The following is a 27,735-nucleotide window of genomic DNA, read 5'->3' as shown; positions in this document are numbered from 1 at the left end:
ACTATGATACTTCATTTTCCAAATTTTCACATTAATACCATAATTTCTTTGTACATAATATAGTTTTTGTTCTTCACTCTCTTGAAAATAATTGTATTAGCACTGTATCTTACGCGGATCTGTAAGAACATTTGCGTCAAGCTTTAATTAATAAGAACAGGAAGACTGCAATATGATTTAATAGCAGTTTGGTTTTCTTGGAATCTTATTGTAAAATTTTTTTTTGAATTGGAAAGTTAAATATTTGGGTCAAGATTAGAAAAAGTATAGTTCACTTTTTTGTTTAATCTTATAATTTTAAAAAATACGTCATTAGTGAGATGCTAATTCAAACACAGTCAAATACTAGTAAATCTGTCATGTCCAAAAACGTCTAAGGTCACTGTGAGGTACTAAGCAACTAGCTTAATAAGATTTGATAACAATCAAAAGCCAGCCAGTTACATTTTACTCTGATGTAGGTAGGAAAAAACAACAACAAAAACTATAAACATGACTTTTATGCTCAAAGCAATTATACATTTTGTAAATCTACTGAAGATTCCTTAGCATTTCCTTCAAATTTTTTTCTCATTTAACTGAGAATCCATATATACTTTGAAAAGGAAAAAAGAAAGTACTGCATCATTTATTTGGACAACTATAATGCACTTACATGTAAAAACATGTGCAGGAAACAAGATGTCACATATCTATCCTTATTAGTTCTAAGGTAGGAAACTTCATCCTATATTTATTGACTCATTTCAAATTTTAGTTAAGATCTGATATTAAGCATCCTTTCAAAAAATCTGACTATGTACCATTGCCCTCTGTTGTCAACAGTAGAGCTAACTTTCAGAAGACCACTTTGACTTTTCACATTGGGATGTATGGTTTTCTTGTGAGTCTGTTTACTGACCCTGTTGTCCACGTGGCCTGTAGTCATGCTTGTTGGCTGCTTTTCGCTTATTGACTCCTTGCTGCCCCCTTCCTGTTCTGATAGCTTCCTCTATCAGGGTGTTCAGAGAAACCTTAGGCATCTACTTACAGGTGAGACTGAGTCAGGGACTTCAACAGTGGTGGTTCTGTTTAATGATAATACTTTAAAAATTTTTACATAAGACAGAAAATAGACTCTTAAGATTGGCTTGGAGCTCTGGATGGTGTAGCTCAGTTGGTTGGGCGTTGTCCTATGCACTGAAAGGTTACTGGTTAGATTCCCAGTCAGGGCAATGTTTTGCTCTCATGTGGATGTCTCTCTCCCTCTTCCTTCCTCTTTCTCTAAAAAAGTCAATAAAAATATTTTTAAAAAGATTGGCTTTTGATTCAAGGAACTCAACAGAAGAATAGAACATAACTGTCCTTACTTTGAAAGGACCAAGGCTTGAAACATCTTTTGGAAAGGATTATGGTTGATTTGGTATACTTGTTTATTTGCCTAAGAACACTAAAATTTTGGCTCCAGAGGCCCATGTAACTAAAAAGAAGAAGAAGAAAGAAAGATATTCTCAGGTGAGGATTAACCAAAATAATAAATGAATAAATAAATAAATTCTAGCTTCAAGGCCAAAAAAAAAAAGAAAGAGGTCCGTATAGTGGATAATGAGGTCTTATGGACAACATGGTGTTAAATGATTTTAAGAAAGTAAAAGGCTGACTTCTGGATTTTTTCTCACTTGCTTGTAGAACTAGCATGGTATTTAAGTTTGTCTCTCCTCCATGCTATTTGAAAATTTCTTGCAAAATACAAGCACCATCCTGAGTACTCATGAGTTTCTACTGATGATTAATTAATGGAGGCAAATGTCTAGATATTTTTTTCTCCATGTTGAGTCAGTGTGTCTTGTCATATGGTATTTTAGAAATTGTATATGTTGTTTTGTGAAGTTAAATGAAAAGACCCCAATTGCATCTATTTTCTAACCCTTGAACAAAGACAGAATACTTTATGTATACCAAGAGGAACTTAATAAATGAGTATATTACAAATAAAATTTTGGTCTCATTCATAAACTATTAGATTTAGATGGACTTTAGTTAAAATAATACTGGAATTACTGGAATAAAACACATCATGGCATGCTGAAAAGGGCTGCATTAGAGAAATGAATGATGTGCAGGAGAGACTGTAAGGGAGGATATTACCGAAGCATACAGGATATAACCCAATATCACTAGACATACAAACCACCAGGAAATCCTATCTCACATGGGAAAGGCCAACCAATAGACACCCATGCTGAGATGACATAGATGTTGAAATTATCTGACAAATACTTTAAAGCACTGATTATAAAAATGCTACAATAAATTAGCAGAAATGTTTTTTTAAAAATTAAAAATAATTTTTTTCAATTACAATTTACTTTCAATATTTTTTATTATTACTTTCAGTTGTACAGCATAGTAGTTAGACAATTATGGGAATGCTTTTGAAATGAAAGATGGAACGTCTCAGCAAAGGCATAGAAAACATACAGGAGAGCCTAATGGAAACTTAGAACTGAAAAAAGTACAGTAACCAAAATAAAAACAGACTTGTTGACAGAGAAAGTGCCAGTGAAGTTAATTCGATCATCAGGATTTTTTCAGTCTAAATTGCAGAATTAAAAGAGGTTGGGGGGTAGAAATGAATAGTGCTCAGCATATGTGGGAAATTAACAGATCATCTCAATCCTGGAAGGAGAGGAGAAAGAGCAGAATAGGGGAAAAATTCTGAAGAAATTCTAGATGAAAAAATACCCAAATTTGGTTAAAGACATAAATATGCGGACTCAAGAAGCTCAGTTAACTCCAACATGATAACCTCATACAATTCCACACCAGATACTTCATAATCAAACTGCTAAAAAATAAAGACAAATCTTGAAAGTCATCAGAAGTGATGCATTGTTTGTAGGGGAGCAATAATTTGAATGACTATATATTTCTCATCAGAAACATGGAGACAGAAGAAAGTAGAGAACACATTCATGTAACTTTTATTACAGTACTAGAGGCCTGGTGCACGAATCTGTGCATGGCTGGGGTCCTGCGGCCTGGCCTGCGCCCTCTTGCAATAAGGGACCCCTCGGGGGATGTGGGATAGCCAGTTTCAGTTTGATCCCTGCAGGCCCGATCAAGACAGGAGGGAACCCTATCCTGTGCGTTGAGCTTCTGTCCCCTGGTGATCAGTGTGCATCATAGCGACTGATTGATCGGTTGGTCGTTCTGTCATTTGGTCACTTAGGCTTTTATATATATAGATTTTGTTATAGTTGTTCTATTTTATTATTGTTGCTATTAATCTCTTGCTGTGCCTAATTTATAAATGAAACTTTATCAATGGTATGTATATATACCAAGAAACAGTATATATAGGGTTTGGTATATCTATGGTTTAAGGCATCCACTGGACGTCTTGGAACATATACCCAGATAAGAGGGAGGGGAGAAGACTGCATTGGCAGTTGTGCACAATACCTTGACCACTTAAAAGTTATCATGCATGGGGATAAGATATTAACTGAAAAATGTGGACTTACTAGTTAATACTTACAGCTTTTAATACCAACCTGTAGACTTCAAGGCTTGTTCCAGTTTGAGGTTTCTCTCTGTTAAATCACACTGAGCTATGTGACACTCAGATGCTGTATATAAATGAAGAGTTATACAGTTTCAGTTAGAGAGTACATATTTAAAATATTTTTTTGGTGGGGGATGTATCCTAATGGTTTCATTATCAAAATATTTTATCATATGCCACAAGTGTCCTTTTAGGAAGATTTTTAAAAGCTAGAAGATAGTGTGAAAATGAAAACTTAGGGTTTAACATTAGTCATCAAGTTGACAGGTCAGGTAGGATTTAATGTTAATTCCAGTATTTTTCCAATTTATCCTTAGGTCTTTTCAGGGGAGAGAACAAAGACTAGATTCTTGTGTTAGAGTTTTTATGATTCTGGGAAGTAACATGATTTCATAGTTCTCACCAGTGCTTTTGTTTTATCTTAACCTATAAAAATTTCTAAGACGTGCTGTATTAATAGAATCACAGATTAAGAATTCTAAAGGCGTCTATTTTTTGTTTTGATTTCATCATTAACCTCAAGGAAGATGTTAAAGACGTTGCTTTGAGAAGCAATGAGGATTAATCATGTTATGTTTGGAAAGAGTTTTGTGCTTCTTGAAAAAAAAAGAATTTTAAGTGTTATATAAATTTTTTCTCTTTCTATTAGTTGGGCAATAAATTGAAGAGGTTCAGTTTATTTGAACCCTGTTACTATAGCTACATTCTTTTTCATTTTGGCCTTTCAAATGTATGGCAAATATATAGTCATTGCTGTTATTTATTTATTTTTTTTATGAAAACCTTAAGTACATTAACATTCCCAGTTTAGATTGTCAGGGTGTGTTTGTGGAATTCTTAATAAAAATCACATAGGATGCTTCAACCTATATCTAATGGACAAACCAAGATACAAACAGTCTTCAGTAGAAGGTATCCATATTAATTTTAAAGGAATTCAGGAGTGGAAACAGGATTATTTATTACTCAAGATGAATATTCCATTGTTACACATAACTACTGCATATTTGGTAAAACTTTGAAATTTGAAAAGAAACCTTAGTGGGACAAAGTTGAGAGAGATTATATATCCAAATCTGAAATATTAAACCTCAAGGGACAGTTTGAAGTTAGAATTGGGTTATGTTTTGTGTAGACAAAAGGAATCTTATTCAATTACCACTAAATATATGTTACCATAACAACAAAAACAGTTACCCTGTGATTTATTGGGATTTACTTATAACCAGGTACTCTACATAACTTTATATATACTAACTCATTTAATCATCATCAAAATCCCATCTTTACTATTCCTATATAATAAAAAAATTAATCATAATTTTTTTTGTGTGTGTGAGGCATTTGAAAATCTGTCTGAATTTTTGCTAGGACATGACACAGTCCAAATTTCTCTAAACATCTTACCTAATAATAGACAAACATGTAAATTGACCATCCCTTTGCTACATTCACCAGCCAATCAGGAGAGTATGCAAATTAACCCAACAAAGATGGCGGCTAATTTGCATATGTAGGCGCGAAACGGTGGCGGAGTGAAGACTGAAGGCTCCGGCCTGGGTCCCGGGTGCCGGAGAAAACCACTGCCGGCATCCAGGGGAAGGGAAGGCCTATTGCACGAATCTCTTTGTGCAACGGGCCTCTAGTTTACTATAATATTCTTGATAGGTGGGAGGTAGTTAGTAATAAGAGTATTACTAACTTGTGATGATATTATTTTAAATGGTCTGTCCTCCCCAACTATGCTTGCAAGAATCATTAACTATTTCCAGATCAATGTTTTTTTAAGGCATGTTGTCTGGAGTTGCCCATGTGAGAAGCAGCTGGGTCAAATGTTAATCAAACTAACTTTGATTTGGGATTTTTGTTTAAAATTAAAATTTCCCCCTTCATTCATGACATAATACCATGCACTGTCTCCTTGACTGGCAGCAATTTAGCTATTTCTTAGTATGTCAGACCTGTCTACTGTAGAGTAAGACTGCACATCTTTTGGGAGAGTGCATTGAGGGTTTACAACAGTGAATATCACTATGTCATATAGCTTATGTTTTAAAAATCAGATCATGTCAAATAAGCCTTCCAAATTTGAAGAGAATCCATTTGGCATTTTCACTTGTGGTAATGGTTAAGTGGTAGGAACTTGTATTAAATTAAATTAAGAGGAATGCCAAGGGGAATGCTGTACTTAACCAGGACACTAGGTGGCACAGTGAGCTGCACACAGGAAATAGAGCCTAGAGAAGATCTGCCTGGGAGATGGGATCTTATCAGAATCTGTAAGACTCCTTATAAACGTGGACAGGTTGAATCGACGAGTTGAATGGCTATTACATCCAGTTACTCCCATTCAAATGTATTCTAGAATTTCTTATTTCTGTTGCTTATACATGTCCTGGTTAGCTACCCACAAAGTGTAAAATAGATAGACTTATTGATTTGGGGGTTGAAAGAGTCAAGGACATCTCAATGTGTAGTCCAAGTCACTCCACTTAGCTCAAAGTTAACACCTTCCTCTTCTTGTTCAGTATGTATGAACAGCAGGCAAGGATAGGTTTCAGTATACTAGGACTTTGTTCCATATTATATTTGAAACTTATTTCTTTTTTAAATTTTGTACCTCAGAAAGAATTTCACAACACATTTGCATAGTTATGGACACCAAAGAAGATGAAGAACATGTAGGTCATCATCTTGAAGAAATGCTAAAAAATGAGTTAAATGTAAGTATTCAAATATCGAATTTAATGATTAAAGAGGTGAATGTACATTTCTTGTTTTTTGAACTGATCAACTTCCTAGTTAAGCTCATAGCTCATATTACAACTGAGAAAATGGGAGAAGTAGGTAATAAGTGTGAGGTGGTCTATAGGAATTATTTGCAACTTCTACCAGGAAGGGCTTTCATTATATATTTTTATGACAACATTGTGTGTAAAATGTTTTGTTTGCCAAACTGAAATTATTCAATTTTAATTTCCCTGTTTTCATTAAAATGTATCACCAGCAATCAGAGCTTATGATGTACATATAATGACTTTTTAAACAACTTCTAGGATAGAATTGTAAAGAGCTGAAGGAAAAAGTTCACTTCACTTAGCTAATTTTATCCTGATGGCACAGTCGGAAAGAGAACGGGCTCTCTTATCAGACTGCCTGTGCTCAGCTGTCAGCTTTATTACCTAATTTCTCTGTCTTAAGTCAAAAATGTTAATAATATCTACACGGCAAATTGTTGGAAGTATTAAATAAAATAAACAGAATTAAAGTGCTTAGAAATGCCTCTGGCTTATGGTGAGTTTTCAGTGAATGTGAACTATAATAATGAAGCTTTCGCGGATGAGTTGAAAAGAGGTGTGGCAATATTAAGTAGCAGATACTACTGATTCCCAAGCTTCCGTCCTGTACTAGATGCATGAATTGTTAGAAATTTAGATTCCTGGAATATGTAAAACTTTAATGAACCGTAGTCTGGGATAAGCTCTGGAACCTTAAGTTTTTAACAAGCTCTCTCAGCTGGTTTGATAGCAAGCAGTGCCAGATTCTACCAGTAGCATTGAGAGTGACAACCCAAAGCTGAGACAGTAATAGACATCTTAGCTGTCTCAGGCATACAGGCCATACTACAATCTCCTGTGTTGCTTTTATCTGATGACTTTCTGGGAATTTCCCTTCACCCTTGAAAATTTGAGCACCTGTTCTCTGCTTTCTGTCTCAACTCTACCTGTTAAGAATCTGTTCTAAGTTCGGTGCCTCAGTTTCCCTGCTGTACCTTGCAGGATATTTAACGGTAGATAACTGGCCACCACTGCCTGACCCACTGAAGCACCCTTTTGCCTCAAAAAATGGTCTATTACTCTTGAATAATCTCATTCATTCTTTATCCAGTTAATGCAACAACCAGCAATATGGGGCCCTGAAAGAATATTATTGGGACTGTGCCTATCAACCAACCCTAAATTTCGAGAGCTGTGTGTGTGTGTGTGTATGTGTGTGTGTGTGTGTGTGTGTGTGTTTTAAGTTTTTTAAAATTGATTTTTAGAGTGAGAAAGGGAGAGAGAAACATTTGATGTGAGAGACATTGATCAGCTGCCTCCTGCACACTCCCCACCTGGGATGAAGGCTGCAACCTGGGTATGTGCCCTGACCAGAAATCCAACCAGCAACCTTTTGGTGCACGGGACGATGCCAAACGAACTGAGCCACACCAGCCAGTGCTAAAGAGCTGGGTTTTTATATAACTGTCAAACACCTAGCTGGTGGATTCTGTGTCACTCTTTCCTTGATTGGTCTTTCTAGTATTAGACTCTGCAAGGAATCTTTTGGTTAGAATTATTACAGTATTCACTTTTTGTTGCTACTTATCCTGTATATGTTTAGTGACAAAATGACATGGGATTTAGGGGTACACACTGCACCTTGCTGGCCTTCTGTGATGTATTCATTACCCTGTCCTTCTCCTTCTCCTTCCAGTGACTTTATTTCAGTGCACTTCACCTACCTACCTGTTGGGCCCAGTCTGGGTATTGCCATCATCTTAACTGTACTAAAAACTAAATACTAAGGCTATTTCTCAACTTCTGACCATTACATGCTGTCATTTCATATCATTTACTAAATTATCCTACTGCAAATATTTCAAATTTATAGGGAACTCCAGGCTGCCTGTCTTTTTTCTTTCTTTCAGCTACGTTTTGTTTTATACTGTCCCTTATTTAGCTTAGATTCCATGCTCCATCACTTCTGTGGACCATGGCTCTCTTACCAATATCTTCATTTACCTTGTTCTTTGAATGCACCCATTCGGTAAAATCCCATCCAGGTATTAGTCAAACTTTTCAGTTCTTTTCACTTTTACACTTAATCTTAATGATGTTTGGGAGAATCATACAACAGTGCAGATTGTTGCCATTAAAATGCACTGGTCACCATTCTTTAGTGGGCACTGACGGTTTTAAAGCAACCGTGATTCATAGTCAGCTCCCCACTCTCCTCAGTGAATATTTGAAACCCCTCAAGTGCTACTGGGTTAGATGATTTTATTGTGAGGCCCTGTCCTGTTTAGCAGCATCCCTGGCCTCTACCCCAGAGATGCTACGGACTATAATGCTAGAGACAAAATTATTGGCATTTATTAAGGTTTTCTTTCTCCCTCCTTGATGACTACCTTTATGTTAATGTTGTTATGAAATACCATTGTATTTTGTTTATTAACCTTAACATTTTGGCTATTATGTCTAATGCTTCTCTGTCCAGGCAACTCTGACATTAAATAGTTTCTTCTTTCTCCTACCTTCTCCCTTTCAGTTTCTAATTTGAATTGATGTTTTTAAACTCCCAGTTAGTACCTGTAAAACAATAGCAAGCTTTTATCACATTTTATATCCTCTCCTATTTGCATGTGGTTATATACTGTACCATATCTCTCAAAACCATTATTTATTCTTAGATCCATAAGTAAATATATATTTAATGCTCACCATGAAGCCTTATGTTGATATCTTGCGAACCGTTTTGGTTCTCCAAAACAAATCCTCCCATAGATTTCCTCAGAAGGGCTCTCGGATACATTATTCCCGTTAGTGCATATGAACAGAATTTTTCTGTGACTGAAAATCCATAAATTTATTTTGGTTAGATGAAAAAACATTCTGGCTTCAAAAAATTATTTCTGAACTTAAGTATACCTCTCCATTGTCTTTATCATAGTCCTCCTTGCACTATTTTTATGGCAGAATCCGCAAAGATTTTAAGACTAAATACTGTATTTCCAGAATCTTCTTCCCCTTTATTCAGTATCTATCCTGTGCTTAGTATTTTTAATTTTTAAGCACTTAAGTTTCTTTCTTCCTTAATTTCAAGTATCTAATTTAGCTATAACTACAGATAACAGCTATTTTTAAAGTTAGGCTTGACTTGAACTTAGAGATTTTATTTGTATAATAAACAAAGCCAAGATGTATACAGATGCTCAAAAGAAAGGAATACTACTGTTTCTCAAGTACCGCTTAGTTGTAATACCAGCCTTTGAGGAGATGCATTCGATTCTTTTTTAAACTAGAAGATACTGTAGAACTTGTAAAAATGAATTTTGTGTGTCCTGTTAATTAGATGATCTTGGTTGACCTTGGAAGGAGATATCATCCATTTCTTTTAAATATGCCCTAGCTTCTAGATTTCCTAAAACTTGTTAAACAACACAGGACTTGCCAGAATGTTTTCTTGCAGGCAGCAACTCTAATAGTCATGGAGTATCTTCTGTGTGCCAGAGACAGTGCCACATGGCTCAATCCTTAAAAATAGCTTATGACTTTCCCCCTCATTTTACAAATAAAAATAGGGAATTTTTGTAGTTTAGTGATTTGCCTAAGATCACATAACTAATGAATGTTGGCGCTAGTTGATTCCTTATAGTTTCTACTACTTAATACTCTTCTAAGCAATGGTGATATAAAAGAAAGTTAGATTTTTCTTTTTAACGTTATACTCTAGAAAGAAGTCCCTTTAGGAAAGAAATTTCTAGTTTATATAAATTTTCTCTTTCCCTATAAGGGCAACTTTATCTTCTGGCATTATTCAGCACATAACTTACAGACAAACATCAAATGCCTCTTCAAACATTTTAACCTCCCAGAGCTTTTGTTTCACTTGAAAAGAACATATAAAAAGGATGAAGTCACCACCATTGAAATCCAGGCACCTGTAGGGAAGATCAGTGTGGGTGGAGCTGCTCAGCACACAATGGGAGGATTGTTTTATTGGCATGAAAAGAAAAATGTTTCTCATTGAAACTGGGTATGCTTTGCTTGATTTTAAGATTATACCTTAGAGGTGAACTGAATATCTAAACTCTAATGTAATGATACACACAACATACATGGAAGAAGTTGTTAAAAAGTAAAACAAGGAACTAACTGGGTAAGGGACACCCCTCCACCCTTCATACACATGCACATCTCTTAAATTTCAAACTCATACTTACATTTCAAGGCTTTATTATCAGGCTTGTTATATTCCTTCTTTGAATTCTTAAGGAATTTGAAGTATTTCACAGAACCTACCTACTTTGGAGATAGAGGTCTCAGAGATACCTCATGAAGAAACTGCTCTCACTTCTTCTTAAGAAGATACTTTATGCTATACATGGTACTGAGAGTAGTAAGGAATTCATAAGTAGAAAGATGGTGATCATATTTTTTAGTTCATTAATTCACTAATTTATTTATCAAATAATAAATGTACATCAAGATTTAGTCATTGGATATAGGGAGCAAGTATGGTTCTCTGTCTTCAAGGAACATATTGTTAATTTGGGGATAAAACAGTAAAATACAAGAATATTTTAAATTACAAACGGTGGTAATTATTCTTAAAAAAGAGTAAACTGCCTATGTAAGAGAGCTCTGGAAAATCATTTAAAGTTGGGAGTGGAGGGTAGTGAGCTAGAATCTCTTGGCAGGTGTGCCATTTAGTTAAGTCTGAAAGGGTAATCAGGAATAGCTGTCTAAAGAGAAATTCACATGGAATGGCATGTGAAAGGCACGTAAAGACTTTCATTCACGGTGGCTTAAATAAGATTTCTTCGGTTGGAATGATATGATCAGAATGGAGGTGGAGGGATGGGAGACGAGGATAGAGATGGGATCATGCCTAGATGTAGCCTTGCAGTCATATTAAGTGGATTAAGGCTACTACCACCATTGTTAGTAATACTACTGTGCTTATATTTTGTCCAAAGAACAAAATGAAGGGATAGAAGACAAGCTACAATGAAGACATGATTCACTTTACTTCTATAAAATAATTATGTTGGGTGCTGTATTCCTTAAAAGTAACATTGTGTAATGTAGATGATATATTATGGAATTGTATACCTGAAACCTATATAATTTCATTAACCAGTGTCATCTTAATAAATTCAATAAAAAATAAAATTTCATAGAAAAAAAGTAAAATTGTATGGAAGAAGATATGTAGGATTTAAATGTTTTCAGATATAGCATTACCTCTAAAAACATGTTACTTCAACCTAATTTTCTTTTGTATAATAAAATAAATGAATGCTGATCTATCTTTTGTCCAAACAGGGACTACAGGGACTTTTGGTGTGTTTTGCTTATCCACCCCTTCCTGTTTCCTGAAGCACATAATTTAATTATTGTTTTGTGTAACCACAAATGACAAGCAGGAAATGTCTGAAAATCATGTGTTTTCCTGGGTGTCAGGCGTGCTTTGGTTTTTGAGGCTGTCTGTGGTACCTAGTTTATTTTTCCTAATGCCCTCAAGGTTGTGTCCAGTGTATGGGTCTCTGCTTTTTCTTATCGACCTAACTGAATTTGGTGTATGACATATTTATCAAACAAAACATCAAAAATAGCCAATGAAGAAAGGCAGAAATAAAAGAAACAGAACAAATGAAGCCATTGCAGCATTATAAGGCCCATTCGAAATAGGGCTCTTGTGTGCTTATTTTGACACATATTATAACAATATTTTAGTTTAGAGATGTAAGATTTTTTATTTTTTGAAGCTGTAAACTGTAAAACAGTGTAATAACAGTGAAATAACATTGTGAACTCTCCCATTGGGCCTCTGACTCTGAACAATTCCAACAAAGTTAATTCAGTTAGTGTATGTGGTTTTGGTGTATGTACACGACTACAGAAATTAGCTGAAGACCATCCAATTAAATCCATTCAGTTTATTTGGGATGTTAGCCAGATTTCCTGATCAGTTTTCCAGAGGTAAAAAAGAAGGTTCAAAATTATTGGACCACCTAGTTGCTTGGGATGGTATTAATTATGTTCGTGCTGTATTTAATAAAATTAAGAGTTTATAATTCTAATTGTCATGATTTTAGAATATGATTATTAATGAGGGAATAGGGATAATTCTCCCTAAATATTACTTCCTCTATTTTTTCTTTATATACCTAACATTGCTTCACCTTTTATATCTGTCTATATCTCTCAGAAACAGTGACATATTGAAATACTACTCTTCCTAAAGGAACCAGATGGTTAACTTTTAAAAATGATTTTGTATATCTTTATCCATTTAGGAGTGAGATTTTTGTTCACAAGTTTTAGACAGCTGTTATACTGAGTTAAAAACAAACAAATAAACCAAAAGAATAGCCGACATCTAGCTTTGGGCATGTACTTATAAAAATCAGGTCTTCTAATTCAGGAAATTGATTTTACACACATGGTTAGTATATGTTTTGAAGGAAAATCCTTATAAAAACCTGAAAAAAAATTGCTTTTTGGCATATAAATTATAGTTTTTTAACCTTCAACAGTTGATTTTGATGGATATGTATGTACTAATTTTCTTATGCTATTGAAATTGAGATATACAGTTTTAGAGCTTATTCACTGTGATTTTATTGATTTTTTGTTCCAAATATAGGAAGCCATGTTTTTAAAATGTTATTTTATACTTATTAATTAATATATTTCCTCTAATAATTTTGAAGATGTATGTCATTTCAACTATTTGCATGCAGTATAACTCTATAACACCAAAAAAGATTTTTTTTGTTTGTTCTATGGCTTTAGCTAAATAATAGCACCAGCATTCTGCTTCATTGAATGCTGCCTCTACTTGTCCATATCATGTTTTATTTAAAGCTTAGTTTAACATTACTCTTTCCATGCCGTCGTCCCCATTTTTCTGGTTCTTGGACTTCCTACTCACCAGAAATGGTGTGATTCTGCACATCCTGCTTTTAATCATAATTATGTACATTTCTTTCACTATCTCTTTTATCACTGATCCCTTGCTCAGTGCTGACTCCTTGCACATATGGTGGGAGCCAGATAAATTCTTGTGGTTAATGGTGATACGATAACAAATAAGAAAGCTTCTGGAATACCTCTGCACCTGGACATCCGCCAAGTATGTTTCTGGAGATAAAAAGGTAGCCGCTGGGCGTCCATCAATCATGTGAACAGTTGAGACGCTTAGAACACAAAGTACACCCGTGAAGTCCTAATTGATTTCCCAACCCGAAGAAAACTGTTTTCACAAAGGGAGGGAAGAGAAGGGGAAAGAGCAGATGTTGCAGAGGTCAGGCGAACTGCAGTTAGCGACAGTGGTCAGTTGGTGGCCAGCAGCCTTCTGTCAGAAAGGAGAGAGGCACTGAGGGGGAAATGAGCTGTCAGGGGTGTATCAGTGGGTGGGGAACTAGGCCCATAAACAACACTTCAAGATTTATTCTTTAGAATCTGTGATAAGATTCTCTATCAAGATAGGAATCTGCCTTGCTTTATCTAGAATTGTACTACTTGAAAAACATCCTGAGGTATACACATGTTCACATACTTCTGAAATAAGACACATGATTATGTTTTTGTTATTTTTTGCTCAAAATGTAATTTAATCTTACTATTTAAAAATATTTTTGATCTATAGGCTAAACAATATATATCCACTAGGCTAGTACTATGTCACTCATAATGAAAAGTTGTGTGAGATAAAAAATTTATTTTTTATGTAAATATCATAATTATAGTTCTTACTTGAGTGGAAAATACAATAGTGAAAAATGGTTTGCTTGCTCTGTAGTACTTGAAGAATTATAATGGCAGTAGTTGGATTGTACATCTATGGGGGCGGTATTAAATATTCTTTAAAAGCTTATCTAGTGCATAGTGTCTTTGTGATTCCATGTGACAGAACTCTTCAGTGAGCTGCTCATACATGTTGATAGCTGATTTTAGTTTTCTTGTTTATTTCCTACCTAATTTAAAATTGGAGACAGTATGAAAACTAGATAGTAGATGAAGTTTATTTAACTCAGAATCTGTTTTTAATATATACCTCATCTAGCCATTTTGAACAAACTTGTTACATTTGTGATTTGTCATTTTAAAATTGCATTAAAAATAAAAAAATAAAATTACATGAAAAAAACAAAATTACATTAAATATGTGTCTGGTAAAATGCAATGTTAGTATTTCCCATGTAAAAAGGATGGCTACTATGTTAAAATCTTCAAGTCACTAGAATATTATTGCTGTTTGTGTCAGTTATTGGTTCATGAGTAAGTGCTAAAGACCAAAAACTAGAATTCTCTAACTCTGAATTTTGCAATAGCTATGCTATTGGCATTTGATACAGTTAATTCTTTGCACTGAAGACTGCCCTGTGCATGCATCATAGGATATTTAATAAAATCCCTGTCTTCTCCACCCATCAGGCCCTGGTACTACTTCCCAACCCACTGTGACAACTGAAAATATTTCCTGACTGCTCAATTTCCCCTAAGGACAAAGTCGCCCACACTTAAAGAACTGCTAATATAACCTGTTTCATTTAATGAACACTCAATTTTAAATTGGCTAGGGGCTAAAACTATATACATCATATTTATAATTTAAAATGAATACATAGCTAAATGTAATAAACTATAGTCTTTAGTAGACAAATTAAATCATCTATAAAACTGATTGGAAACAATATTTGTTGGCATGGATTCTAATTAGTAATTTCAAATTAATGACATTTTGACTAGAATATAATTTACTTGTACATACTTTATTAGGGCATATTTATATGGAAAACAGGCTCTAATTATACTTCTGTATACATCTGGATAGTGTCTGTATTACTTAGAAAAAGTTAAGCTTTTATAAATGTAAATTAGATTGTGCTATAAATTTGGCAAGAATTTGAGGGGAAAAACAGTTGAAGTAAATAATTTTTTAATTTAGTCACTTATGTTAGTCATACTGATAGATTTAATAAAGATATAGGTGATTTATTTTAGGGGCTACAGAAAGCAATAGCTATGGTAGAGTCAAGGTCAAAGTTATCTTCTGATTGCTGCTTGGAAGCACACTCCTCAGTAAATGTGTCTACTGAAAATGAAAGAGGACTTTTATGGTAAGGTGAGTTCAAATGATCTAACATCTTGCTACTTCAAAGTGTGGTTACGGACCAGTTATAACAACATCAGCTGGTATCTTATTATAAACTAGAGGTCCGGTGCACGGATTCTGCACTGGTGGGGTCCCTGGGCCTGGCCTGCGCCCTCTCGCAATCTAATCATGCACCCCTCGGGGGATGTCGGATAGCCGGTTTCGGTTCAACCCCCCACAGGCCCGATCCAGACAGGAGGGAGCCTGACTCTGTGCATTGAGCGTCTGACCCCTGGTGGTCAGTGCACGTCATAGCACTGGTCAACCAGTCATTCGTCCTTCGGTTGCTTAGGCTTTTATGTATATAGATCCAGATACTTAGACTCCACATCACATCTAATGGAATCAAAATTTTTATTTTTAATAAATTCCTAGAGATTCTTATACATATTGAAATTGGAGAGACACAGGTGTAAACTTTATTTCCTCTTCCCAAGATGATGTAAGCTCTATGACCACAGAAGCATTGTTTAGTTTATTGCCAGTGTCCGGCTCAGAGCTTTCAATAAATATTTATTGGTTGAATGAATGAAACTCATCCATCAGTGGATAGGATACTCTACTCTTCATGACTTTTTGTTAAATTAAGACAGATAAGATTTGTTTATGTCAGCTTGCCAATTCTCAGCTTGCAAATGTTTTATGCATTACTATGAAACACAAAGAGGTTATATTGCTGCACATACCTTTTTAACCTATCATCCTGGAAAAAAGGATGATATTTACAAAATATGCCTGCCAAACACAGTTTATATGAGCTACCCCCAGTCATTTTTCATTTGCTACAATATTGCCCATTAGTTATATGTAGCTTAACATCTGTAGTAAAACTCAATGGAAAAAATAAGCTTGAGCCAATGTGCATTTGGCAGCTTTGTTTTTTTGTTTAGACATTATCTAGATTTGGACATACAAGCTGTATGATAAAATGGGAACCTTGAATTTTTTGTGGTAGTGCTCAGGTTTGTTAGTAATAAGGCTATTTTTCCATTGTACATTCCTGTACTTTTGCATAGAACAATAATTGGCCTTCAAAGGGAATTTTCAGAAGTGGAAATTAAATAAAAGTGTGTAGAATGATAATAGCGAACATTTAATATAGCAATATGTGCAAGGTTGGCTGACATGGCAGCATTCACACTAGACTTTAGACTTTTTAGGACAGTGGGATTGAGGAAAAGTCTCTGGTCTCAGGAATGGAGACAGCATCTAGTGCATTCTGTGGCATTGCAAATGGATCTTCCAGGCTGAATGTCAGACTCCAACCTGGGTGCAGTGTGGCTTTGAAGCTGAATTACCAGGGAAGCACCAGCCCTTCCCCGGGTGTGGTAAGAACCTGGGATTCAGCACCTGAGCACATGGCAGCACCTTGGTCCTAGAGCTGTTCTGCCTGTCCAGCCTTTAGGATTGGGAGAACATCAAGACTTTCTCTGGTCTGTCCAACAGGCTGGGGTATGAGTCTTTGTGGTGGCCACTGGTATGATTCAGCAGCTTCGTTGTTTGTGATTGGAGATCCATTTAACATGGCAGAATAGGAACCTGGTTCATTTATTACCTCAAAACTCTACCGAGATTCATTGCCTGAAAGCTTTTTTTCTCTGAAGCTTTCCAGGAGGCTAACCTTTAGGGATAAATTCCTGTAAAAATTACTCCTTAAATCTCACCTATTAATTAACCAATCTTCCGAACTCTCTTGAAGTATTGCTTTTACTAATGAATAAACCGCAGGTTTGTTGCAGAGCTAGATTCACACCCAGGGAGCTTGGCTCCAGAGGCTTGTAACTACAAAACGATGCTTTAAAGCTAACTCAAAATAAAAATAAAAAAGTGCAGTAAATGCTGAATCCTAGGTGGGCAAAACCTCCACAGACGTTTAAAAATAACCATGAAGAAAAGTTTAATTGGCAACTCAAAATTTGGAAATAGTGAGTACTACTTAAAGGAGTATCTCAGGTGAAGATTTCTAAAAATAAAGATGGGGAGGCCCTGGCTGCTATCCTCTGGCTGAAGGCCCAGGTGCAGCACCCACAGGCCAGAGACAGCGCTGATCAAGGCAGTGACTGATGAGCTGATGGCCAGTCTCAGCCGTCAGTGGGTAGCAGTCACAGCTACAGAAAGTTCCCTTCAAAAACCTGGATTTGCATTATAGAAAGTCTTTCCCTCCCAGCTTTATGAAGGTATATAATTGACAAATAAAATTGTGTATATTTAAGATATACAACTTGATATTTTGCTATGCACTTTGAAATGATCACCACAGTCAAGCTAATGAACTTATCCATCACTCATATAGTTACCATTTCCTTTGTTTTTTTATTTGGTAAAAACACTTAAGCTTTACTTTCTGAGTAAATTTCAAATGTACATACAGTATTATTAATTACAGTCAACATGCTACACAATAGAACTCCAGAATATGTTCATCTTGCATAACTGAAACTTTAAAAAAACTTAATTGGTAAAAGTATTACATGTGTCCCCTGTTTTCTCCCAATGACCCCCTTATAACCCATCCTCGTCCCCCGCCCCAGGCCTCCACCATCCTATAGTCTGTGTCCATGGGTTATGCATATATGCATACAAGCTTTTTGGTGGACCTCTTTTCCCCCACCCACCCCCCAACCCCCACCTTCCCTCTGAGATTCGACAGTCTATTCCATGCTTCTATGTCTCTGGATCTGTTTTGTTCAACAGTTTATTTTGTCCGTTAGATTCCACATATAAGTGAAATCATGTGATACTTGCCTTTCTCTGATTGGCTTATTTCGCTTAGCATCATCCTCTCTAGGTCCCTCCGTGCTGTCTCAAAGTGTAAGAGATCCTTCTTTTTTACCACTGCATAGTATTCCATGGTATAAATGAACCACGGCTTTTTTATCCATTCATTCACTAGTGGGCACTTGGGTTGTTTCCACATCTTAGCTATTGTAAATTATGCTGCTCTGAACATAGGAGTGCATACACTCTTTTTGATTGGTGTTTCATGTTTCTTAGGATATATTTCTAGAAGTGGGGCTGAAACTCTGTACCCTTAGACCAACGTCTCCCCATTTCTCCCACACCCCAGCCCCAGACAACCGTAAGACTTTTAATTCTTAGTGTTGTTTACAGGGTAGAATGAAACTGCATCTCTCCAGTTCCCTTCTGTATACCCACATTTGTGCCATTGTTTAAACAGGAGGTGGGTGAAAATTGAGTAATTCAGAATCAGAGATGATCTAGCCAACATATTCTATCTGTAAAAAGATTTTTGAACCTCTAACTCATGGGACATGAACCAAAGCCTTTTAGCCTCAGTTAGCCTTAACTCTTCTTGAAATGGAAAACACTTGTTGACAGCCTATCTTCTTGCCTAAAATTCATGCTTTAAGTAATATTCTGAATATGCAGATGTTTGCATTTAGTTAACACTAAATTTTTTTAAAATTTTTATTATGATGTAAGGAAAGTATTTCATTTTATTTTTTGTGTACTTCAGTTTTACTGAACACATTGGAAGATTGTTTTAAATTTTGTTTAAATGTTCTTTGAACCAAAATATTTACAGAACAGGGAGTTCTTCTAGCCAGCAAATTGTTCCATTTGTTGTGTTTGAGTGTGGAAACATTAGGAATGACAGCATAGATGATGCTGTAGAGCCTTTTCATAAACAACCTAATAGCATTGTCTAATGCGGTCTTTGTTTATCAAAGGTGTCAAAGACTCCTTTGCTATATTTAGGTAATCTCTAAATTTCTTTACTCAAGCATGGAAAACACTGTTTGTTTCTGCTTGGGAGGAAAGCAATATAACCAAATAAAATAATTACACTTAACTGGAAACAATTATTAAAAGAGTCTCAGTTTCAAGAAGGAAAAAAATTATAATTTTGTTTTGTGTTTTTTTAAAGGGGATACCAAAATGATAATATATTTAATACCATTTGTAAAAATATTGTGTGTGCATTTCATGAAGCTTTTAATTTATCACATAATTGTAGAGCAAATACATTTTTAATAATAACAACAACTAACACTTATGCTGGGTACTGTGCTTTCTATCTATATCCTATTTTCTAAGAGCTTATGTTATATTTATTAACTGTTCATAATCGAGTTTAAGAAATATATATTTATATAATAGTTTTAATAAGGAAGCAGTATATATTGAAGTCAACATGGGATGGCCATCACAGGCAAGAATGAGCCCAGTGTTTGTGACCTTAGAGTTTAGGAATATTTGTGTTGCCCTAACCGGTTTGGCTCAGTGGATAGAGCGTCGGCCTGCAGACTGAAGGGTCCCAGGTTCGATTCCGGTCAAGGGCATGTACCTTGGTTGCGGGCACATCCCCAGTAGGGAGTGTGCAGGAGGCAGCTGATTGATGTTTCTCTCTCATCAATGTTTCTAACTCTCTATCCCTCTCCCTTCCTCTCTGTAAAAAATCAATACAATATATTTTTTAAAAAAGAATATTTGTGTTGAAGAGTGAAGTTGGATGGTTAAGATTTGAATAGAATATATGAGGATCTGGAGTATTTTAATGACAAATTCACAATTTTAGATTTAATCTAAAAGGAATTACACACACACTCATGTAATATATATCTCCAAACAGATCCCTTGTTTCGTAATTAAGTTGTAATATAAATTAATTAGAATATTGAATATATGGAATAAAAATCTTATTAGGTAAGTGTTTGTAATATATGTACCATTCCTTCTAAATCTAGTCTGGGATTACCATTAGTAATTATCTCTTCACCTCTTCTTTTATCTTATTATTATTGCCCTAGTTCAATTCTTTTCTCTGTCACATATAATAATTTCTTATTGCTTTCCTAGCCTCTAGTCACTCCAGGTTTTGTTAAACCTATTCTTTGTAACTGTCGTAATTTAACATGCTTCCAGAATCCTCCAACAAGCTAACCAACCTTTCAATTTTATTCCAACATTCTCTGCAATACATTCTTTGTGTAAGAAACCCCCCCCCCGCCCCGCTACTTGCCTGTACGAGAATATATCCTGTGCCTTTTTAATGTATTTTTTTTATCTGAAATAATTTCCCAATATCCTTGTTTGCTAAAATAATAATCATTATTTATGGACTAGTTCAAATGCTTTTTCTCTTGATAACCTCATAAACTTCAGCCAGAATTATTTGTTTTTACATATGGTCCTTGGCTCTCTGTGTCTGCAGCAAATTTGTATTCATTTATAACAAAGTTGTTTATGTTCATGTTTGGTCTTTCTATCTCATTTGGAAACTCTGTTTTCCCCCTCTATTTTTTCTCCCCTAGAATGTGAAAGTCACATCTGGGCCTCTGGGTCAAGCTGGCAGAGATCTTCAGCAAATCATCTTAGAGCAATGCTACAGTTTTGTTTGCGTGAATGTAAGTAGTAAATATAAATGACCGAAAGCACTTGGGGATCTTACACATGTAATGGGGAAGAGAATCTATGTTTCTTGATCAGTAAATATTTGATTTTAAGATTTTGATAGGTGAGTTGTGTCATTTAATATGTACTTGGAAGTTTTATTTTTTATCTTTTGAAGTCGGAGAATAACATTTTCTAACAAGCTAATTCTCATCATGAGAAGAGGTTGATATTTCCTTGAACAGTATTTTCAGTTTTCTATTTTGTACTTGGTATAAAGCAGATAAGACTACACAGGTACAAATTAATAACTGGTACACATTTAATAGGTATAAACTTATGGGTGCTCTTTAAAATTGATTAAAAATTGAGCTTTATAAATATTTTGAGTAATTGTATAGAAGTTCTCATGTTTTCTCCTTGAATTAACTTTTAAATAATTTAAGAACTTCTTTTCACCTCCTTTTACTTTTCTGGTCTTTCAGGTTATGACCTCTGCATTTGAAGAAACCCAGAAACTACTGAATATGCTTAAAGAGAGTCATCTTTCTGTTTTGTATCCTGTTGTTGTTATTTCAGTAAGTGAATTAATGCAAACTTTTCTCTCCAAACATATGCTTCCTTTTTGGAATTCAACTTTTTATTTAACACAATTCCATCAAGCAGAGGAAATCCATTCAAACCCCACAGAAGCAACTCTTCTTTGTGGATTCTTGAACTTACTCTCTTACTATGAGTTCTATCGACTGCCTCGCCTTCTTTGGTTGAACTGACAGGTTTGGAAAACAATGTAATTCAACCTAGGAACCAATTTCATTTCTTTTTCTTTATTAAAATCTCATAATGTATTGCTGCATTGACTAGCTGTTTGGATAATGTGAAAGAGCTTTATTTAGCATATTACCAGGATCCCATTAGAGAATAAATCCTGAAGTTAAAAAAAAAATGAGAGGAAAAAACCAGATGAGAGAAAATTTACTCTTAGGTTGTTTCATCTTCTCTGTTACATGGACAGCAAAAGTAGAGTGAGCAACAGATCAAAGAGAATTCCCAGAAGAATAGCCCATACAACCTTTGGAGAGATCTTTCTGTGAAAGAGTAAAAGAATTTACTTGTGTAGCAGAGGGGAATATCTGAGAGCAAAACCAAGAAGAAAGGAAACTAGAGGCGAGGCCCGCCACATTGCCTGAGGAGCCCAATCTGATCTGTAGCATTTTGCTGTGGGAAGGGGTTCCCAACATGAAATTCTCCAAACAAGTGCTTAGCAATTGCCAAGTTCCTAAAGCTCAGGCCTGTTCCATAGTGTGGAAATTTAATTCTTGTTAGTAAGAGCATTAATACAGAATAAAGATAATTCACACTATAAAGACGTAACTCTAGACTAAGCAGTGCAAGTAGAAACAAATTAGCAATTGAAGGAGGTTTAATTCACTGCCCTGTTTGTTGTATTTGGTTATATGCCCCAAGGATAAGTTGCTTGGGTCCTGCTGATTATGGAAATCTAAGTTCCACTTGACTGATTTTAATAGATGTTTTAATTGAAGTTTTTTAAGAACGTTATGAAAATGTACCCAGTGCTGGAAGGCTTTAAGGCTCTGTAGGATAGTGGTAAGTTCAGAATTCTGTGTTTGGCTCTCTGTTCTTTTCTCCACATTATAACTTGCTTAGAAATTTCATTTGGTCCATGTTCCCAGATATTATTCTGAAAAGGCAGTACAGTGCTGTGATGAGGGCAAGGCCTGGATCTCAGAATACCTCAGTTCCCTGATTAGGTTTCTTAACTTTTATGAGGCTACTTTCTTCACTTTAGAAATGAGGCTAATAACCCTACCTCTTAAATCTTTTAGGATTAAAATGAGTGCATGCAAAGTTTAGTTGACATCACAGTACTGGGCCCTTGGCAGGCACACAATGTTAGTTTCATTTAATAGTCTAGCTCCTTTTATTTCCAGTTTGGATGAGATGACTCAAAGTGTACTTGCATCTGATTGCCCAGCTTCAGTCATACATTTTTCAACATTCTATTAAGTACTTCCTTCGCTATCTTCTCACACCTGGCATATCCGATCTATCCCCCATCAAGTTGACTTTCTTAGTGGCAATGCCCTTGTGGCAGGCACCCAGGTGGGTGGGAATCTGTGTCACTTCTGAAATTTTGTTCTGCCTCTGTCTCTCTTTATCAAACACACATTCACAGACAGTTTTTAAACTGTTAGTTCTTCTGTTTCTTTTCTACTGTTGTATCTCAAACTCAGTCCTTTGTATTGCTTCTGTAAATATTTGAATTTAATTTTCTGTTGGCTTCTGTTGCGTTCCATTTTATGTATCCGAGTAAATGCAAGAATTTGTGTGACTACCTGGTATTCTGTATCAAACTAGGGAAAAGATGGACAATCCTCTATTTATAGAGGAAACTAGTGGCCCTGTGCTCGAATCTGTGCACGAATCCATGTGCAAATCAGTGTGCGCGTAGCTCCCTGCCGCTTGCCTCAGTTGGCCACCCCGCCCACTACCACTATAGCTCTCTGCCCCACCCTCCTGTAGCTCTCCTCCGCTTGTAGCTAAACGACCCTTTGCATATTACCTCTTTATTATATAGGATGTCTTTCAGAACTAGTGTGAGTATCATAAGTCTGTATACTGTAAATCTACATTCTACAAACACTATAAAAATTTACGTTAAATTGGAGAGTTGTCACTCCAATTATTATAATTAATATTTGTTCACTTGTTATTTTCTTATTGCATAGGTAGACTCAGTGTGCTGATATTAAGGTTATTATTAAAATCAACAAGAAAATGTCACTGGAACATATCTAGAATCTATATCCTTAGGATGGAGCAAATCACTGGGAAAGTAGAGTAAAGAATGGATATTTACCATAGTTAGATTTCATTTCACATTCTGCATGGGGTTTGATTGTTACAATGTCAAATTATCTCTGGCTTTTATGAAAGTGAAATGGGTTAGGAAACAGTAAGTGTAGAAGGTTTTTTCATATCTAAGATAAAGTGGTGTAGGTAGAGGCTACTTAAAGAAAGGAACAAAACTTTACTTGAAGAGTAGAAAAAAAATAATTGGGACTTTATCCTAAAAGAACTAGTATATTTATTTAAATTATTCTATTTTATCTTCTATTTAAGAAAATTAGGCTATGTTTGCAAAAATGAAAATTTTTTGCATAATCTTGTAGACATTATATGATAATGTGATTTTCTTCAAGTGATCATTTCTGAAAAATATTTTGGACATATTCAGTTTTGTAAACATTTCCTTTATTAATATTTTGATTATCAACATGCTCTTTTGGACTTCTATTCTTATTTTCTTTTTATATATTTTAAGTTGTGTAATTTTGCCAAGTTCTCATTTGTTTATGGTGTTGAGTATGATTGAAGGAATTTACCAATGTTAATTTGATCAACTTAATGACATCCTATGTCTTGGTAGATGTAACTTAATTTCATTGTAATTATATTGAATTATCAGAATTTTCCAAATTTCTGCAATCAGCTCGAGACTGACTAATGGGACGGTTGACGATTTTGGCTAAACTCCGTGCCAGCATTAAAGTGGGCAGACATAGTTTGATGGGGTCACTTAATAAGTGCTCTGTTTCTCAGAGAATCTGTGAGGGTCTATTTTGTATCCTGTGCAGTCTTTTAACTTCAGGCCTTTGGAAATACATACTCAGATAACAAGCACACCTTGTACTAGGAGAATATGCCCTACTTGAAAGAAAAACAACACTTTTTAAATTCGAGACTGATTGGCATAAAGGAATTTTAAAAATTTCGAATCCTTTCTATGTCTTTTAACAAGAACACCTTATGAACATTGAAAAACAATACTTTCTTTCGTACAGTTAAATAGTGCAGCAATTATGTTTGAGAGTCCTTTTCAGATGTGATTTCTGAAGCTGTTTAGTCCTGTTAAGTTATCATGGAGCCAGAGTCTTTATCCTGAGTTGACTGAAGTTACTCTTAGCCTTCTCTTCTTTGTGGTTACCAAGGGGTATATAATATTGCTAACACCTTTCAGTTGGCAACTCTCAAGGGTATTATCTGGAAGCTCTTTTTGAAATCACCTGCTACAATAGCCATCAACCTGGGACATGCTCAGTTTTCTATTTTCTATTCCTATCATGTGTTTTGTTCACTACTTCAATAATGATGAACAGATATTTAGAAAAACAATATATTGAATTTATCAAAATAGTATTAGGTAATTTCATAAAATTTCTGATATAAAAATCACTTGAAAGAACATAGGCTTTTGTCTAAATTAAACAAAACTCAAAAGTGCCAAGAGTGAATTATAGGCTGAATTCTTGGCTTAGAATGATTTGTTATTTTGTGTGTGACAATGGATAAGAGAGTTTCAGGAGACAAAACTAACTACATCTGTTTTTCTAGTCAAGATTATGAAAGCTCTGAAAAATACTTCCACAGGTTTAGAAAGTAAAATAGGGATTCTAATTTATTTGGATCTGGTAGGATTTTTACAAAATATCCCTTGGTACTACTATCAGATGAGACAATGAACAGTATATTCTTATTTAAAGCTTATTTTTTTTTTCAATGAACATAGCCCAAAGTAATTGGCAACAAATCTAAATAGAAGTTCAAAATTGAAACAAACTCTTTAATTTTACTTAATGAAGTAGTTTATCACTCTTCTACAGCAAAATAATTTTACAATAACTATTTGGACAGTTACACAAGAGTTCTTTCCTCTGACAATTTAGACAACTTTATTGGCGCTTTATGAGAGATAAGAATCTCCTCATGAATTCACTCCAACAAAACATAAATTATCATGTGGGATTTTAATGCTTTGAAAATTTTAAATAAACCTTCAAAAGTGCCTAATTTGGTTCTAGTTACTGGAAAGTAGTTTATTGACATAACAGATCAGAATATATGATATTTAAAATATTTCAAAATGTTTACTATTTGAACATGTCAGCAAATAAAAAAATAGAAAACCATCATCCATTGGCACTTGATACTTTTCACATCTGGGGGAACTGTCACAGAGATGTAAATTGTTTCCAGAAGGTTCTACAACTCACCAATGGCAAAGCCAGGAACAGAATCAATCCAATATGCAGTGTATCAAATACACTTGTTACTTTTATGTGTTAAATAATAAGATGGAACAAGATTAAAAATATACATATACACACATATATGAATTTAATATTTCTTCCTAATAAAGAACAAATGACAATTGAAAAAGCATATACATTCCTTCTTTTAAGTGCTAATGAGTTCTTACTTTAGCTTCACAGGGTATTGAGCCTTTATTGAATTTAATTTTTAAACCATGTGATCCTGTTAAGTTTCTTACATGTATCTTTTTCAACTTTTACTTAACTCTTTGTTATGTGTGTGTCCTCCTGTTAACCCTATTACCACTAGGCTAAGAAAATGTGTTATTATGGCACAAGTTCTTATAAAACAAACAAAGAGAGCTGTTGTAATTCTTACTGCCTCCATATTGGATTTATTTATATCTATATGCTTTTATATTATACTTCTATAATTAATGATATTTATACATATGTATTACAGAGCCCTAATTTATTTGTATGTATTTTTGAATGGATATTTTATGTGTATTTAATAGGCAATGAATGACTATGGAGTAAGTCCAAATACCTCTTCTACTTCCATCTCAATCATGTTGCTACTGTACTTTATGGCTACTTTGATTTTGTCCTTCAGAAAAGTATAACTTTATTGTATGTTGAAATCTTTGGATGTTTTTACTTAAGATACATTGCAGTTTTCTCTTTCATGGTTGTACACAGCTACAGTGGCAGAACTGCAATCACTTCCACAAATTCTACAAATGTTTTCATTTGTTTTCTGCTAATATTATAAGTCGCAGGTATTTCCTGCCTAAATCAATAATAAAATCTAAAGAATTGTGCTTTAAAATACCTTTTAGCAATTTCAGTTATGAAAGGATTCATATCTAACACAGCGATGAGGAATGAAGTCATTCTTGCAGAAGGTATTGAATAGAAAGAATTGACTGTTATTTTAAGTTTAGGAGATCTTTGCTTGACTCAATGGTCACTGGAAAGTTTGTGTTGTGGGACATAGAAATCCTCTAAGATTAATTGTAAAGCATATGCAATTGATGATGGGTAAAGACATGATTCTCACAGGACACACATTTCTAGTATTCTCTCTGTTAGTGAATATAGGTTGTTCGTTTTCAGATAGAATTATGTTCTAATGGAATGTGCAAATAAATGAATTGCAGAAGACCTTTCCTATGTTTTATGAATAATTATTTTTCTCAATTAAGCACCAGGCTTGGAATCACTATTCATTTTCATATTTTAAATAGTTTACTGAGCTTAGTCAGATGAGCAAAATTATTTGTGAATTTATTTGCCAGGGCTGTCCTAGTAAATCAGTGCATGAAATTTAACATGAAATGCACAGGAGGCAAAATAAATGAAACTAGCCTTCTTTGTCAGTGAGCTTGCATTAATTTTAGCCCTAAAAAATAAATTGAACAACTGGTTTGGTCACTCAATTTTTCAAAAAATATGCCTGGGAATTTTGTTAGGTTTTTTTTGTGTGTACTGGATTTTGTATTTTAAATAATGGGAACATTCTTTAGCTTAATATGTTATGTTGTTTCTTTAAAAAAGATGGAACCACCTATCTTTAACATCATTGAAGTTTTAAAATTAAATGTTATATGTCTATAATTAATAATAAACTCATGTAATACATATGCTAATATAAATATGCTGCCTCAGTTTTCTGGGAAGCCTGAACTATTCTTTATTGAAAGCATAGAAAGGTGATGGAATCAGTGCAAAAAGCTCCTTGCTCCAAACATGCTTTGGCTTGAACCCCGTTTATAATAAATGTACGTGTGA

General features: G+C 34.7%; 1 protein-coding gene across 1 annotated transcript in view; it reads left to right on the top strand.

The window, feature by feature from the left end:
* ISPD (isoprenoid synthase domain containing) overlaps positions 1-27,735 on the top strand; it is a 151,245-nt gene that overhangs the window by 34,706 nt on the left and 88,804 nt on the right. The window contains exons 5-7 of the mRNA XM_023750762.1: positions 6,173-6,270; positions 20,749-20,841; positions 21,313-21,405. Coding sequence (XP_023606530.1) covers positions 6,173-6,270; positions 20,749-20,841; positions 21,313-21,405 — 284 coding nt within the window. The remainder of the gene's footprint in view (positions 1-6,172; positions 6,271-20,748; positions 20,842-21,312; positions 21,406-27,735) is intronic.

The sequence above is a fragment of the Myotis lucifugus genome, unplaced genomic scaffold (genome assembly GCF_000147115.1).
Source record: "Myotis lucifugus unplaced genomic scaffold, Myoluc2.0 scaffold_15, whole genome shotgun sequence".
In the NCBI taxonomy this organism is placed as follows: Eukaryota; Metazoa; Chordata; class Mammalia; order Chiroptera; family Vespertilionidae; genus Myotis; species Myotis lucifugus.
The sequence above is the reverse complement of the archived record's forward strand: the minus strand, read 5'-3'. Positions and strand labels throughout refer to the sequence as shown.